The sequence below is a fragment of the Stomoxys calcitrans genome, chromosome 3 (genome assembly GCF_963082655.1).
Source record: "Stomoxys calcitrans chromosome 3, idStoCalc2.1, whole genome shotgun sequence".
NCBI classification, from domain to species: domain Eukaryota; kingdom Metazoa; phylum Arthropoda; class Insecta; order Diptera; family Muscidae; genus Stomoxys; species Stomoxys calcitrans.
In genome coordinates, this window is record NC_081554.1 from 17910117 (window position 1) to 17925617 (window position 15501).

A 15501-nucleotide genomic window follows, 5' to 3' on the forward strand; every position below is an offset into this window, starting at 1 on the left:
GAACTCAACAAAAGAATTGTGACAGTAATGTCCAATTCAATATTTTTATTTGGGAGTAGGTGTAAGGGAGACTCTCTCTCTCCTAAAAATAAAACCCGAACGGACATGTAGATTATATGGAACCAAAATGAAAATTCAGGTAGAGTATGAATCGGATATCGAAATTAATTTCAAGTGTTTAGGGTCATTCATAAAAAACCTTAAATAGATATGTACGGCGACCGGGACAAATAAAAGGGCTATTGGAGTAGAGTATAAATATGATATTGAAAGTTATCCAAAAAAACCCCAAACTCATTTAAGCAGTAGAGTACAAAATACGAATGTAATAAAATGTCTTTGCTGAACGAGTAACATTCTTGCACTCAAATTTTGGATGAAGAAGGCATGGGCAGGACCTGTGGCACGTGCATCCTACGTGGTATCTTTAGGATACGTATTTAAATCTTTGATTTTGAATTTAAAAAGGACCCATACAGGCCTGTTCTGGCTTTTGAATTGGAAAACGAAAAAAATTTTTTTCTATATTTTCTACGCGTACCTGGCTACCTATTTTCTGTTAAGCACCATACAGCATTTTTTAAAGTGGAATAGGTCCTTCGTTGTTCAACCCTAGACAGTTTAATTCAAAGTCGAGTATCAGATTCGTTCTCTGCTCCCAAGACCTTTCGTTCGATTCCAATATTTTTTCGATCGCCTTAGACATTTTACTTAAAACTTGGGTATAGTGTTCATACCCTACTTATGGTGATTTGATTCTGAAAAAAAATATATTACACTTATGGTTACACTTATAACAACATTTTGACAACGTCGCTTCAACCCTTTCATAGTGTTACACTTTTTACATTTTCAATCAAACATGTTCATATGTCCATATGTTGTCATTTCGATCAAATAATACGGTAAAAATCGCATAGCTGAATAGATCGCCATCACTTTTGCATTTTTGTATATTTCTTTTTAATATTTTGCGGCTTTTTTCCAAACATTCAACAAGTTTTGTCCTAAATATTCAGTGAACACCTTTATTTTAGTGTAGGTGCCTATTGTATAATAGAAGCTGATTTAAAGTGCGACATTCTACACCGTAGACTTGGCACGATGTAGGAAATGCAACATTTTCCACTCTCTGTCCAAAAAAATTTAACCCCACCATCGGGTGTAGTTTTCGTTTAGACGAAAATTACTCCCGGAAGTGGGGTGTCATTTGTTTGGACAAACGAACACAAAATTTCGATTTCAGTGCGACATATCGAAAAAATGTTATTCTTTTTTACACAACGGATGTTACCCCGATCACCAGGGGGTGGGGAAATCCCCTAATATTTTACCAAAAATTTGATTATCACATTAGTAATCAACTCCTAATGATCTTTCATATGAGTCCCAAATTATCCCAGTTAATCTACATGTCCGTTTGGAGTTTGCTTGGAGATTGAGTTGCTTGATTCGAAATTTGAATACCAGCTGAAAAAGTTAAATCGGAAAATCCATTAAAATGGGTTAGAACCAAGATATAGACCATTTTCGAACTAAAGCTGTCTATATTATATTATTTGTGCCTAGTTGCAGCTCTCTGTCTTAAATTTTAAAGACTGACTGTATCCCAGTTTCGCCAGGTAGCCGTATATGGCCGGATATTTATTTACATTGGAATATCGGAAATGGGTGTTTCGATGTATTGGAAAGGGAATGACAAAATGAACCCAACCTTCGGTTTTGCGTATAAAAATGAAAAAGAAAGATGCATTTTACCAATTTAATAAAAGTCGGCATTTTTTTGAGTAAAGATCGGAAAATCGGGACTTTGCTCAAAGTGGATTGAAATAACAGAGAAATTTGTGTGCTCTCAAAATTTTAAGCAAATGTCAAATATGTATCGGTAAATTTTTTATTTTTCATCAAAGAAAGAAGCTCGGCCCAAAAAAATTTAAAAAATTTCATTTACAGCGAAAAGAGAAGATTTGAAAGAAAGATATGCATATATTGGAAGCTACGACTGCCGAAACAATACATACGTGCATTATGGCTTAGTTTCCTTCATGGGAAAGGAAAAAATGCATATTTAGCAATTACAAACGACGCAAACTGCATGCCATTGAGAGCAGAATTCTCCTTGCGGCGTGTTCTTAGATAAATCTCATTTATCTGTATGCACTAGACCCACCCACCAGTCTACGTGCGAAGTTCAAATTCTTTATCTATATATCATTTATCTATGCTTTACTATTTTTGAAACTAAAAATCGGTTAATCTGGCAACCCTGGGTACCACAAATATTTGAGAACAAGAAAACAAAAAAATATATTTCTCACTCGAATACAACACATACCTGTTTCTCTGTTATTGTTGAATGAGTACGCACAAGCAAAGCCATACATACCATAACTGCTGCACTTATTCTCTCATTTATACCAATATGTTGTTGTTGCTGTAGCAGTGTATTGTACACTGAGGCGGCAGCCCTTGCCGATGAAGGAATCGATCGGGTCAATCCGGTACGTACTGCCATGGAATTGGATTGGACGGTATATCCGTTGCTTTTACACTGTTGCACGACTTTTATTTGTAAATCTGATTCCAACATTACACCCAAATACCTTTTGTGCAACGTTCATTTTATCCCAATCGGTCTACTTAAGCGAACGGTATGGAGTGGCTCCCCAACACAGATGTTTATATCAAACTCGCAAATATCTTTCTTCAAAGACTCGATACTTTTTATTTAAGATCCAAAATTGTCCCAAACGCCCTACATTTGCGTTTTTGTGGTTATTGGTTATATATGGTTATTATTCCAAAGTTGATTGATTGTGTGCTTATCCTATGGTTTCATAGATAAACTTCGAATACCGACTCAAAACACCAAAATTTGTAGATTGCGTCTTTTACATTTCCTTGAGTTACAAACACTTTAACATCCATATTTTCATTAAATTCCTTCACTAAACAGCCTTTATTTGGGGACTTTGACTGTTCTTGTTTTATTCTCACTTCCCAACAGGTCTTACTCTCTCTTGCTCTCTCGCACACAACTACTGCATTGCTTTGTTGACATTTGCAAATTTGCCACGATCTGTTGGTTGAACAAGCAATAAAAGGCTTTAACACAGCATTTCAAGACTATTTTATTTAAATGGTATCACTTTGTTTCTAATTTTTCTATACAAAATTAAATAAACTAAAGACTAAAACCAAATTTGTAATAGGTTCAACACTATAACCGACTTTTTAAACCTTTAAATAAATCCAACGCGTCCGATTGCAAATGAACTCAAGCGCAAACTAAAGAAATGAAAGAGGCAGGGTTGCCACTACAGCTTAATCGCTACAAAAGAGGTGAACGAAAAAAGATGGTAGATATTTTAAGGTATTAAGGGGCTTCTATATCCTCCACCAAATAAGTCTATATTTCCACATATTACTCCCTTATAAATCATTTCTCAATTTGACATCTTTAGTATCTGAAAGCCACAATTCTTATCTGATTTAGTTAAAATTTTTGCGAAAATGTTCTGTTATGATTTTCAACACCGCCAAGTCTTATAGCGCTATTTTGTTATAACCAGACGTTAAAAAATTCACTCTATTTCAATGTTATCCCATAAAGCCTATAATTAAATGAAACTCATTATTGTCATAAAATAGAAATGTAATCACATAACGTAGATTGCCACAACACCTTCAATCGCTTTTGTTGACAGTTGTAATGAATGATGTTTAAATCTAAATTTTCCCCTTTCGGGTGGGTGTCACTTAAGTGTTAAAAATTATCATTAAAAACAATTTGTATTATTTTTAAATGAAATGCAGTTTTTGTTATGAATGAATGACATTTACATTGAGTAAAATTACAAACAAGCATGCATTTTACAACTCAATGTGTAGTGTGTTTCCTCTTGAAAACCGCCCACTTAGCCAATAAAGCAATTTTTTTTAATTCTTATTTTAAATGTGGTGAATAATGTATGTTTGTTTTTGATTTTTTTAGTGAGAAAATTGAACGTTTCATTGATGACAACAAGGCCTTAATGCGGCGCATGTATGGTGATTTTGAAATGAACATGGATAATGGTGGCCCCAGACAGCAGACTAAGAAGCGAAAAAGACGTTTCATTGATGAACCCGATATTTTCTTGCCACCTGGAGCCTTTCCTTCCTTTGTGGCCGACGATGAGGTGGAACCACATGCTGAAGAACATGGTGAAAGTTATTTTGGAAAATTGCGCAAAAAACGCCAATCGAACCAGGGAAATCGAAATCAAGGCAATCGTAATGCCAAGCAGTCAAATGGACCTGGTGGTGGAGGAGCTTCGCCGACAGGAAGGTAAGTATGGAACTTTCCCCAAAATCTGAAACTAAAAATTGGGGTCAAGCATCCTGGGAGAACACCGCACTCAAAATTTCTCTAAACCAGTGGTGAGCACACTAACACATGTGCATACTACTTCCAAGCCGATTAGCTTATATTACACCTACACAATAATGTGGAATAGCGTGCAAGTTAGGCGTATTCAATAAAAGGTATTCGGTAGTAGAGTAAGAATTTGATATATCAAGTGCTGTCGCAGGCATTCGATCCGAAACGTCTTGCAGTACAATTTTCTATCTTCCATCAAAATTCTTTCCTTTGACGTCGTAGTAGACGTCATAGCCCTGCTTATGCCAAGACAACACGTTCTCTGAAACTGTTGCAATGTCCTGATGTTGCAATCCATCGCCTACCACCATACTAGCGAGATGAAAGATTGGCCTAATCACACACTAAGCAATGTAAGGTATCCAAGTGTGTCATTTATTGTTCTCGGAAAAGTCTAGGAGAAATTCTTTCAATACTCTATGATTGCTTCATATCGAAACTAAGGTCTCATGATGGTAGGGTGTACTAAAAATCTGTCCAATACTGAGCAATCTACATATCTCGGTCACTTATTGGTTAGTAAATTCAGTTCCCTTGTCGGTTTCAAACACTTAAAAGTTCTATAAATTTTTATAAAATTTTTTTACCAAAGCCTTTGCAACTGTCTTCGCATCCTTCATCTCGGGAACTGGGAGTGTTGGATGACCACAGCTTCTCTGATCATCGTTGTATTAGTTTCAGCCTTGGAAAAAATACTGCAGAAGTGGTCCCTGGGCTAATAAACAGAAGAAAGGCGGATTGGGATAAATTTCGGCACAAAGTCTGACGCTTTTGGAGCAGAAAAGGAAGTGGCCACTGCAGAGGATGTAGAAGTGGAAAATAGCGGCCGCCGTGGTGGACCCCATAGCTGGTTGGTCTAAGGAAGGACTGCAGAAAACTCTTCAACAGCGAAAGTCACAAGAGCACCACGCTATTGGGACATCTATAAGGCTGAGCTAAGAAAATATAATGGCGAGCTGAGAATGGTTCAGAACAAATCCTGGGTAGAATTCTGCTGCTCCGTGGAGGATACATCTGAGGTCTCTAGGCTGGGGAAGATTCTGTTCTCGAGACCTACTGTGTATGAACAATGTCTGGTGAGAAAACACTCCTTTAAATCGCCAGGCGCTGATGATATATCACCGGTTGAATTACAAGCTGTGTCTGATAGACTGGTACCTTGGCTTAGGAAGAGCAGGTCATATATACCTGTGGGATGGAGGGACACGAAAGTAATTTTCATTCCGAAAGCTAGAAGACCATACCACACGAAGGCGAAAGATTTTGGTCCTATTAGTTCGTTATCCTTTATGCTGAAGACTCTTGAGAGGTTGATAGAAACATATCTTATGGCAAAGATCCCTTGAGATCGCCTGTCTCGGCAACAGCATGCATATAGTAAAGGCAAGTTCACTGAAACAGTAGTTAACGACCTAGTTGACTACAAAGAGGATTCTCTCGCTTTCAAGGAATACACAATGGTAGCATTTGGCTTGACTTGACATTGATGGCGCTTTCAATAATGTAAAACCAACGTCAATCATGAAGGAGTTGGGACAGCAGAGAAACACCTCAAGGAGGTGTACTGTCTCTTCTACTTTGGAATATAACAATAACAACATAGAAAATGTGTAAAAGTGGTCGCGTATGCGGAAGACGTGGCAATTGCAGAAAGGGAATGTTTCCCAGCACTCTATAAGATATACTTCAGAATGCTCTACGTGCAACAGCGAAGTGAGCTACCGAAAGTGGTCTAGGTGTAAATCCCTTCAAGACAGAGGTAGTTATTTTCAGCAGGAGATACAAGTAGCCTACAGTGGCACCTGTCTCCTTGGGAGAAGGGAATGTTCCATTTACAGAAAGCGCAAAATACCTGGGTCTTTTGCTGGACAGGAAATTGAACTTTAAATCCAACATTTTGGAAAGGGCAAGAAAGGCAACTATTGCCCTATACACCTGCAAGAGGGCCATTGGCAAAAGTTGGGGTTCTATACCACTCGTCATGCATTGGGTATATACTGCAGGTGTTGCGGTCTGGTGGACGCCGCTTCAAAAGTCCACCTACAGTAGACAATACTCAACCGGACCCAAAGGATGACTCCGATGTTCCAGGCAGTGTGGATTACACCCTACGCTTTAATAAAAAGTACTGTACCACTATTCCTGATAGGACCGGTTGGAACTACGTTATCCCTGGTAACAGAAGTTACATAGATTTCTATACGGATCTTTCGAAACTAAACGACCAGGTGGGCTTTGGGGTGTACTCTAAAGATCTAGAACTGGTCATATCGAAAAGGTTACCCGACCACTGCAGTGTGTATGAAGCGAAGATCCTTGCAATTAAGGAAGTGGTGGAATGGCTACTGTCATAACGACGATTGGCATAAATATCTCTCAGACAGACAGGCATTAAATCCCTGGAAAACGTATTTCTGTACACAAAAACCGTCCTCGACAGTCGCATATCTCTAAACGAGATGGTTGAACAATTCAAAATTCACCTATTTTGGGAATTGTAAAGCGGACAAACTTGCGAGACTAGGAACTTCCTCACACATTCCGGGGAAACTTGAACCTGTGGGTATATTTCTAGCGACATGTAAGCTAAGTTTTCAGGACCAGACCCGAAGGACAAAGAATGACATATGGTAACAAAGAGTGGGCTGTGAGCATTCCAAAACTATGTGGCCTAATCTAGACGTGAAGAGGTCTACCGTATTGCTGCCGCTGGCTAGAACAGACGTCTTAATCTTTGTGTCCGTCATGACAAGTCACTGTCTAATCGGATTACAGATCCCAAATAAAACAACGAAATCAACTATACAACCCTGTGGTGACGGTGGCACAAATTCCCACTAGGCTGTCAAATTTCTGGACACTTCCTAATTGACATTCTCCTGTGTAGCAGCCACAAGATCAAAAGATTTATGATTAAAAACGTGTAAATTATAAATTAAAACAATTAAAAACATTTAAAATCCAAACCAAGCATTTGACATTCTAGTGGGATTTGAAAACAACTCTAGAGTTAGAAATTCCATCAGCTGGGCAAGTGAGCCAACCTTGTTAATTCAACCATGCTCCGTTCCAGTACTTTTCCAGTAAAAATTTGTCATGAAAAATTTGCAGGAGAATAAGAGCCATTTTACTCTTATTTGCACAAATTTTTATGTTTCCGAACAAAGATATTTCGTAAACAAATATCTATTTCTTAATAGGTGTGTAGTGATAAACAGCTGGTCCAGCCCAGGGTATACTCATGGAGGTATCGATCGATCGATAACAATACAATAGCTAAAGGGTGATTTTTTTGAGGTTAGGATTTTCATGCATTAGTATTTGACAGATCACGTGGGATTTCAGACATGGTGTCAAAGAGAAAGATGCTCAGTATGCTTTGACATTTCATCATGAATAGACTTACTAACGAGCAACGCTTGCAAATCATTGAATTTTATTACCAAAATCAGTGTTCGGTTCGAAATGTGTTCAAATTTTGAAAAATTTTGTTTAGCGATGAGGCTCATTTCTGGTTGAATGGCTACGTAAATAAGCAAAATTGCCGCATTTGGAGTGAAGAGCAACCAGAAGCCGTTCAAGAACTGCCCATGCATCCCGAAAAATGCACTGTTTGGTGTGGTTTGTACGCTGGTGGAATCATTGGACCGTATTTTTTCAAAGATGCTGTTGGACGCAACGTTACGGTGAATGAACACATTTCGAACCGAACACTGATTTTGGTAATAAAATTCAATGATTTGCAAGCGTTGCTCGTTAGTAAGTCTATTCATGATGAAATGTCAAAGCATACTGAGCATCTTTCTCTTTGACACCATATCTGAAATCCCACGTGATCTGTCAAATACTAATGCATGAAAATCCTAACCTCAAAAAAATCACCCTTTATAAAAACTAAATATGAATAAAATTTTCTTTAAAGACAAAATTTTTATGCATATACTTGTAAATTTTTCTTTTATTTTCTTATTTTTTCTCGTTTACCTATTTTCTTTTTTTTTTTTTAGACTGGATGCCTGTGAATCTAAGGTTGAAATTGTCACCCCATACTGGGCATCAAATTCGGCTGGTAAAATAAGGGCCATAGTAAATACACAACATTTTGAGCAGGCAATACATCAGGAAATATGCTCGTAAGATAAGACAACAAAATTGTTGATACATAATAAAAATATATATATATATTTATATGTTTTTAATTTTTCTTTTTTTGTTACAGGAAAGCTCAAACGCCTCGTTGCGTAGGTGAATGTGGTTGCGAGCAGAAATACAAATGGCATCGCCTGCTGGCCTATGATCCCGACAATGATTGTAAGGGAATTTTCATGGATTGGTTCCTGTTTCCTTCATGTTGTGTTTGCAGATGTAATCCTTAAGCTTAAAATAATAATAACCACAAAAAGATGAAGAAGGGGGAAAACCTCTAAATAGACTTTAAATAAATAAAAACATGAATACTTATAAACTATTAAAATTAGTGTTGATTTATTCCGATTTTGTTGTTGACTATGAAAACAGAATTTTACTTTCTAAATGATTTTAATAATTTTAATGTTTACCTAAATTGCTTTGATTTTTTTTGTTTAGAATAGAACCTTGTTTTATTGTTTTCTTTCTTTTTTCAACAGTTAAACATTCTTAGAGTTTTCATAATGAATCACATACTTTGTTTAATGCTGATTATAATATATTTTAAAAATTTAGTAGAATTACCTAACAAACATATACCTATATTGCTTTGATTCTTCTTTTGTTAAGTTCTTATATCACAAAAAATTTTATTACAGTAGAACCTCGTTTTATTGTTTTCTTTTTTTAAACAGTTCAACATTCTTAGAGTTTTTAAAATAAATCACATACTTCGTCTATACTGATTATAATATATATTAAAAATTTAGTAGAATTACCTATTTGTTATTAATTTTTAATAAACAATCAATTAAATCTAAGCCCCTACGCACAACATAAAATCGAACAAACACCTGCATACAACATACATTTTAACTGTAGTTTTATACGTTTAGTTTTTTTTTTTTGTTAAATTTAGGCACATTTTTCCAATAAAACTGATTCTAAACCTATAAAATTTTCTTTAATAAACTCAGTTTTTAATATGTTCTAGATTCTAGAACTAGCCGACGTGATGAGCTCAAGTGCTAGCTGTTAGCAAGGCCCGGGTAGCTCAGTCGGTAGAGCATTGGACTTTTAATCCAAGGGTCCAGGGTTCAAGTCCCTGCTCGGGCGAAAGGTTTTTTTTTAATTTTTTTTTTATCAAATTTAAGGTGAGTATTTTTTTTTTAATAATTAAAAAATATTGAACATTATAATTTAAAAAAATTAGTTGCATCGGCCGGGAATCGAACCCGGGCCGCCCGCGTGGCAGGCGAGCATTCTACCACTGAACCACCGATGCTCATGCAAAGACGTGTTGTTAAATGAAGTTTTGGAGAAATTTCAATTGCTTATACAGTATAATTTTATACAGTACAAATACAAGCACTTATAGTAAAGCAGAGAGGGTACAGTTGCCTTAACACACACTCTCATTGATTATGATGCAAAACGAAAATAAAAGTAGACGATTGAGTCATTCGATGCCGTTGCCGAAGTACAAGGTCCACAGGGACTTGTACATTTTGTATGGAATTTTATATGAAAACGCTTTTTGTTTTGGAATATTTAGACATGAATGAAAAAAAAAAAAGATTCCCAGGTTCTCACCCGCCGGAGGTTTAATTTAAATGCAGCGGTTTTAGGCCTTCCATCCGTGATATAATGACCAGGTAGCATACAGCAAAAATCTGAGTACAATTTTTGTTCTCGCCAAGTGCAACGAGTTTTGGCTGTGTGTGTGCATTATAGTTAAGAACAGTGTTGCCGTATTTTGTTGGTTCCCACAAAAATTGGTAGCTTTTTATTCTTTAGGTAGGTTGGTCAGGATTCACTAATAGAAGGTTAGGTCACATGCAAAAACACAAAGTGGATAGGCCCCATAAACATCATTAAGGATGTCAAATCTGACGATTGAAAATGTCATCATATAGGAGAAAACGTAAACAAAGAATGAATGTAAAAAGAGAACAAGTTGACATCCTCAATGCCAAGTACTGCCAAATATTAAAAAAAAGTATATCGGCTGATCGCTTGGCTTAACCTTATTCAGTGAATCCTGTAGGTTGGTAGGCTGACCTCAATTTTTGGTAGGTTTTTCCAACATGTAAATACAAGATTAATTACTGAAAAAAACGGCGGGGATAACTCAAAATTAATTCTTGTCGTTTCTGTACATACGTTAAGAGTGCAGAATAAAACTATAGATGGTGATGGACCAAATTCAATTACAAGGGGACTCACTGATATTTCTTACCTAGAATTTCTCAAATTCTGGGTAAGAAATACGGGTTCTGTGCGTCCAATGCATTCAATCGGAAAATAGGGCAATGCAGCGGATGCACACAAATATGGTCAGATCTTGTCCATACTTAGATGATGAGGGGTGCATGCAATCCACTGTTACGGCGAAAATTGGTAGCAAACCGAATTTTTCGGTTCAAATACTTAAATCGGGAGATCGCTTAATTCCAACTCGACAAAGTTGTCATTGAAACCGGGGCAAAAATACGACTTTATGAACTCAAGATTTCATATGGGAAATCGATATAGAGGGTTCTACATGAAGATGAAGGCCATCTTTGAACTTTTGGATGTAGAGGTGTTGTTGTTGTAGCCACATTTTGCTGTGGGTGTGGCGATCCTCGTCAAGCTCCTGTGTGAGAAAGTTCGCCGCGGGAGCAGCAATGCACCCGGCCTCTCACTAAGACTCTCCGCTCGAAACCGCTGATTGTCTGTGACTGCCGTTGAAGCTTTTCCGTATGGAGCATTCCACTATCCGCAACCTGTGGACGCGCCCGGTAGCTTGCATCTAAGCTTCTCGTTACAGCAATGAACACCACACAGATCGGACCTCAATGTTCCAGCCTATGTGGTGCTTACAGCTATACCGCGCCGGGAGGCTGTAGAGTGATTTTAACAAACAGACGGACGGAAATGTCTCGATCATCTATTAAAATTAAACGAATATCTAGTGCTTTGTAGCGTTGAAAATGTATATTAACGTGTTGCAAATGGAATGGCGAAGTGACCAACTCTTCCGTGGTGGGTCTAAAAACATATGGGCCATATTTTTGGCTTATAGACCTTTTGGTAGGTTTTGGTAGAATTTTTCTTAAATTTTGGTAGGAAAAATTTTTTTGAGTGGTAACACTGGTTAAGAACCATACCACACGCAAACAACAAAAAATGGCGCGAACTAATAATAAACACAAAATCAGAGTTTCACTAATCACCGATTTTGACAGAATTGATTTTGACAATCCCTGTTAGGTAGATGTGAGAAAGTAAAGTCAAAAGCCCAACAACAATGAAATCAACGATACAATCTAGTGGGAATGGGGGTAGAGATTCCCACTTTTCTGTCAAACTTGTGGATACTGTCAAATTAACATTTTAGTAAAATTGACATTTACGTTCTTATTTGCATTGCCACGCGCAGTAGCCAACAAATTAAGAGACTTTTTATTACGAACGTATAAATAATTAATAAAAATATGAAAAATAAACAAAATGTTGAAGAAACTTTAAAATCTAAACAAACCATTTGACATAAGAGTGTATTTGGATACAACTCTGAAATTGAAAAATGTTACCAGCTGAGCTTATCAAGTTACCTTCTCAAATCTACCTGGTGACTGATGGTGACTACGTCCATATAAATGTAAATCGAGTGAAATATACAGGCAGCTACATATTAATCTGAGCCGTTTTCAAGCCTGACATCGGCTTGCAAATCGGGTTGTCCAGTTAGGAGGCCAAAAAGGAAGGACAAAGGGTGGTGTAACCCAGACCTTTGAGTACGAAGGAAGGATGCCAGGGCCTTCAATGCAGCTAGTGGAAGTGGAAGAAGAGAGTTATGGAATTTCTATAAGGACAGTTAAGAGTATACAAGAAAGCATAAAGAAGGTCTAAAAGAGGACTCTGTCAAATTAATTAAAGAATTATCGAGCGTGAAGAATACATCAAGACTGAGGAATCTGATGGCCAAGGACTTCCCTTATACTGGTAACTTAAGGAAGCCAAATGAGGAATTGGTGGATTATTTACCGTAAGATGTTGTAGGAGACTTTTGAATATTTATCAGACTGGAATGTGTTTTTTCGGACATTTACAAGACTATCTTATGTGCCCCAGTCTTGGAAGAGTGCCAAGGGAGAGGCTGCAATATAGTGCGCCCAAGGATTTCAGACCGATTAGTATTTCTTCCTTTTTCGTTAAGACACTGGAGAGGATTCATTTGCATATTAGGAACAAGCTGGGTAAGGATTCACTAATAGAAGGTTAGGTCACTTGCGAAAACATAAAGTGGATAGGCCCCATGAACATCATTAAGGATGTCAAATCTGCCGATTGAAAATATCATGGGAGAAAACGTAAACAAAGAATGAATGTAAAAAGAGAACAAGTTGACATCATCCATGCCAAGTACTGTCAAAAATTAAAAACAATTGTATGTCGGCTGAACGCTTGGCTTAACCTAATTCAGTGAATCCTGAAGCTGGGTGTGTCATACTTACATCAGGAGTAGGTCAGTCGACTCCGCTTTACAAAGCGTTTTTTTATCACCTGGAAATGTCTTCCGAGTACAAGGATTTTACCTTGGCGGCCACGGTGTTGTAGCCACATTTGCATGTGGAGGCGGCGATCCTCGTCAAGTTCTTATAGGCGAGCAAGCTCGTTCCGGTCTATACGACCGATCGCCGCAGGAACATGATGGCCATTGGTTATTTAAAGGCGCCAATATCTCGCCTTGTCGTATTGAGATTCATAGGTACTCAGTATTAAAGCAAGACTCGGTGCTACCCGGCCTCTCACTGAGACTCTCCACTTGATACCGCTGATTGTCCGCGACTGCAGTGGCTGCTACTGGAGCATTCCACTATCCGCAACCCGTGGACACCTTCTCGTGATAACGAAAAACACCCACAGGTTGGAGGTCCAAGTTCCAGACTGTGCGATAATTTGGTCATTTGCTAACCGATTCTCACGAAATTGAGAAAAAATTTTTCTCTTATAACTCCCAGCATTGCCGTTGAGTTGCACAGAAATCGGATCAGATTCAGATATAGCTCCTATGTTTCATTAGATTTTCACTTTAAGAGCCTTTGTCAACATATTTACAGCAACAAATTTACTTTAACTTTTGCACAATATCATCTTTTATGACTTTCACTATAGGTACCGATTTGGGTTGAAATCGGTTCCGATTAAGATAAAGCTCCCATAAATATTTTCATCCAATTTTGACTAATACTAATACATAGGTTAACCACCCCCGAATGACACGAGGATATTTTTTATGGGTTTTCAGATCACAGGAGAATTTCATAGAAATCTGTTGAGATTTGGATAGAGCTTCCTTATAAATATATCTCTCGATTATCGCTTCAAGGAACTTTGCAAAAGCATCTCTCATCCATCCAATCCTGCCAAAATTTTGCACAATTATTTCCTTTGTGACTCCTACAATACGTACGGATTTTTGTTCAAAATTCTACATTTCAAATTTAAACAAATTTTAATTTCGACGAGATAGTCTGCACATCCAATGTGGAGTAGGGTATCAAATACATGCCTTAGCCCGTCAATACATGCAATTTTACCCTTCACGGCTTGACTATCCAATACTAAAATGAAACAGCAAATATTCTTTCTTCATATAATATTCTATCCGATTAATACCCAACTCATACATTGGGTATTTATGCATAATCCCATTTAAATGTATTTCCCATTGTATTCATATGTTTGGTTACTCATGGGCTCATTTATTAATGCGATTTTAATAATAATTAATATCCGCACTCTCTTTTTCAAATAACCTGACCAAAAAATATATTTACAAAAAATTGGCTCGCCCGAGCAGGGACTTGAACCCTGGACCCTTGGATTAAAAGTCCAATGCTCTACCGACTGAGCTACCCGGGCTATGGATTGCCGGGAACTAATGCAACACTTAAATACCATAAAAAATAAAACTAATCCTCTGTTTAAGCAAAACAGCTGTTAAATTAGAAGGTGTGTTCAGTAGACATAAATTAAAACACCACTATAAAGGTTTGTGTCCACAATAAAACATACACACTCTTTAGTAAAGCATACTTTGAGGTGCTTCATATACCAACTACAGGGAGAATAAGTACCTCTTTTGTCTCCAGAGGGCAACAAAGTAGTTTATTGTTCATCTATTTAGCTTCATTAGTATGTTTCAATATTTTCATTTATTATATCCTAATTATGTTATAATTTCAATATGCTTATGTCATGGAAATACATTTGATACATTTTAAATAATACATTTTATTTAAAATTGTTTTTTTTTTTTTAATAAGTTTCTTCAAAAAATTTTGCCTGTTTCCGCCCGGGATCGAACCGGGGGCCTTCCGCGTGTTAGGCGGATGTGATAACCACTACACCACGGAAACACATATGGAGGCTGCGGTCTTATTTTCTTGTAGTAGAGAAAATAGTAATCCAAACACGTGTTAATAATTTCTTTTTCTTTAGACTTGCATTCCAAATAAATTGAAAAGTAAACAAAAAGAATAATAATATGGTACGATCTAAATAGTTATTTTTACCTTAAACTGCTTATGAAGAAAAACAAAATCGCACTTAGCAATAAATAACACATATGTTCTTACATACATAATGTATATACATATGTCCATATTCCTACAATTAGCCCGAATAACCTAATTTCAGTTGGAATTATTGAGAATCAATCAATTTCGATGGCAGAAAGTAATATTTGTAAGATCAATGAACGATTGGAAAGAAGTGTGGCAATTCGTTCATGAAGAAGAAAGGTATAAGCAATTTAAAATTTAACTTTGTGATACACTCTGAAAAATGCGGTTCACTGAATTAAAAAAAAAATATATATTCCAATTAAGTAAGTCAATTGTAATATAATTTGGTTAAATTTTACATAAAACAAGGAAAAATTGATTGTGTTAAATAAA

At 36.9% G+C, this 15501-nt stretch overlaps 1 protein-coding gene and 4 non-coding genes across 6 annotated transcripts in view; 2 read left to right on the forward strand and 3 right to left on the reverse strand.

Annotated features, from left to right (window-relative positions):
- The window catches only part of LOC106080952 (protein spaetzle 3), an 80309-nt gene extending 71314 nt beyond the window's left edge, over positions 1-8995 (forward strand). For both annotated transcript variants that reach the window (XM_013242581.2, XM_059365845.1), the window contains 3 exons: positions 3995-4330; positions 8431-8556; positions 8643-8995. In XM_013242581.2, the coding sequence (XP_013098035.2) occupies positions 3995-4330; positions 8431-8556; positions 8643-8799 (619 nt within the window). In that variant the 3' untranslated portion in view covers positions 8800-8995. The remainder of the gene's footprint in view (positions 1-3994; positions 4331-8430; positions 8557-8642) is intronic.
- Positions 8996-9594: 599 nt separating this feature from the next.
- On the forward strand, positions 9595-9667 carry Trnak-uuu (transfer RNA lysine (anticodon UUU)). The gene has a single exon. It is a non-coding gene; the product is annotated as a tRNA-Lys (tRNA).
- A 98-nt stretch (positions 9668-9765) lies between these two features.
- Trnag-gcc (transfer RNA glycine (anticodon GCC)) lies at positions 9766-9836 on the reverse strand. The gene has a single exon. It is a non-coding gene; the product is annotated as a tRNA-Gly (tRNA).
- Positions 9837-14391: 4555 nt separating this feature from the next.
- Trnak-uuu (transfer RNA lysine (anticodon UUU)) lies at positions 14392-14464 on the reverse strand. Its single transcript has one exon. It is a non-coding gene; the product is annotated as a tRNA-Lys (tRNA).
- A 424-nt stretch (positions 14465-14888) lies between these two features.
- Positions 14889-14961, reverse strand: Trnav-aac (transfer RNA valine (anticodon AAC)). The gene has a single exon. It is a non-coding gene; the product is annotated as a tRNA-Val (tRNA).
- Positions 14962-15501: the final 540 nt, after the last annotated feature.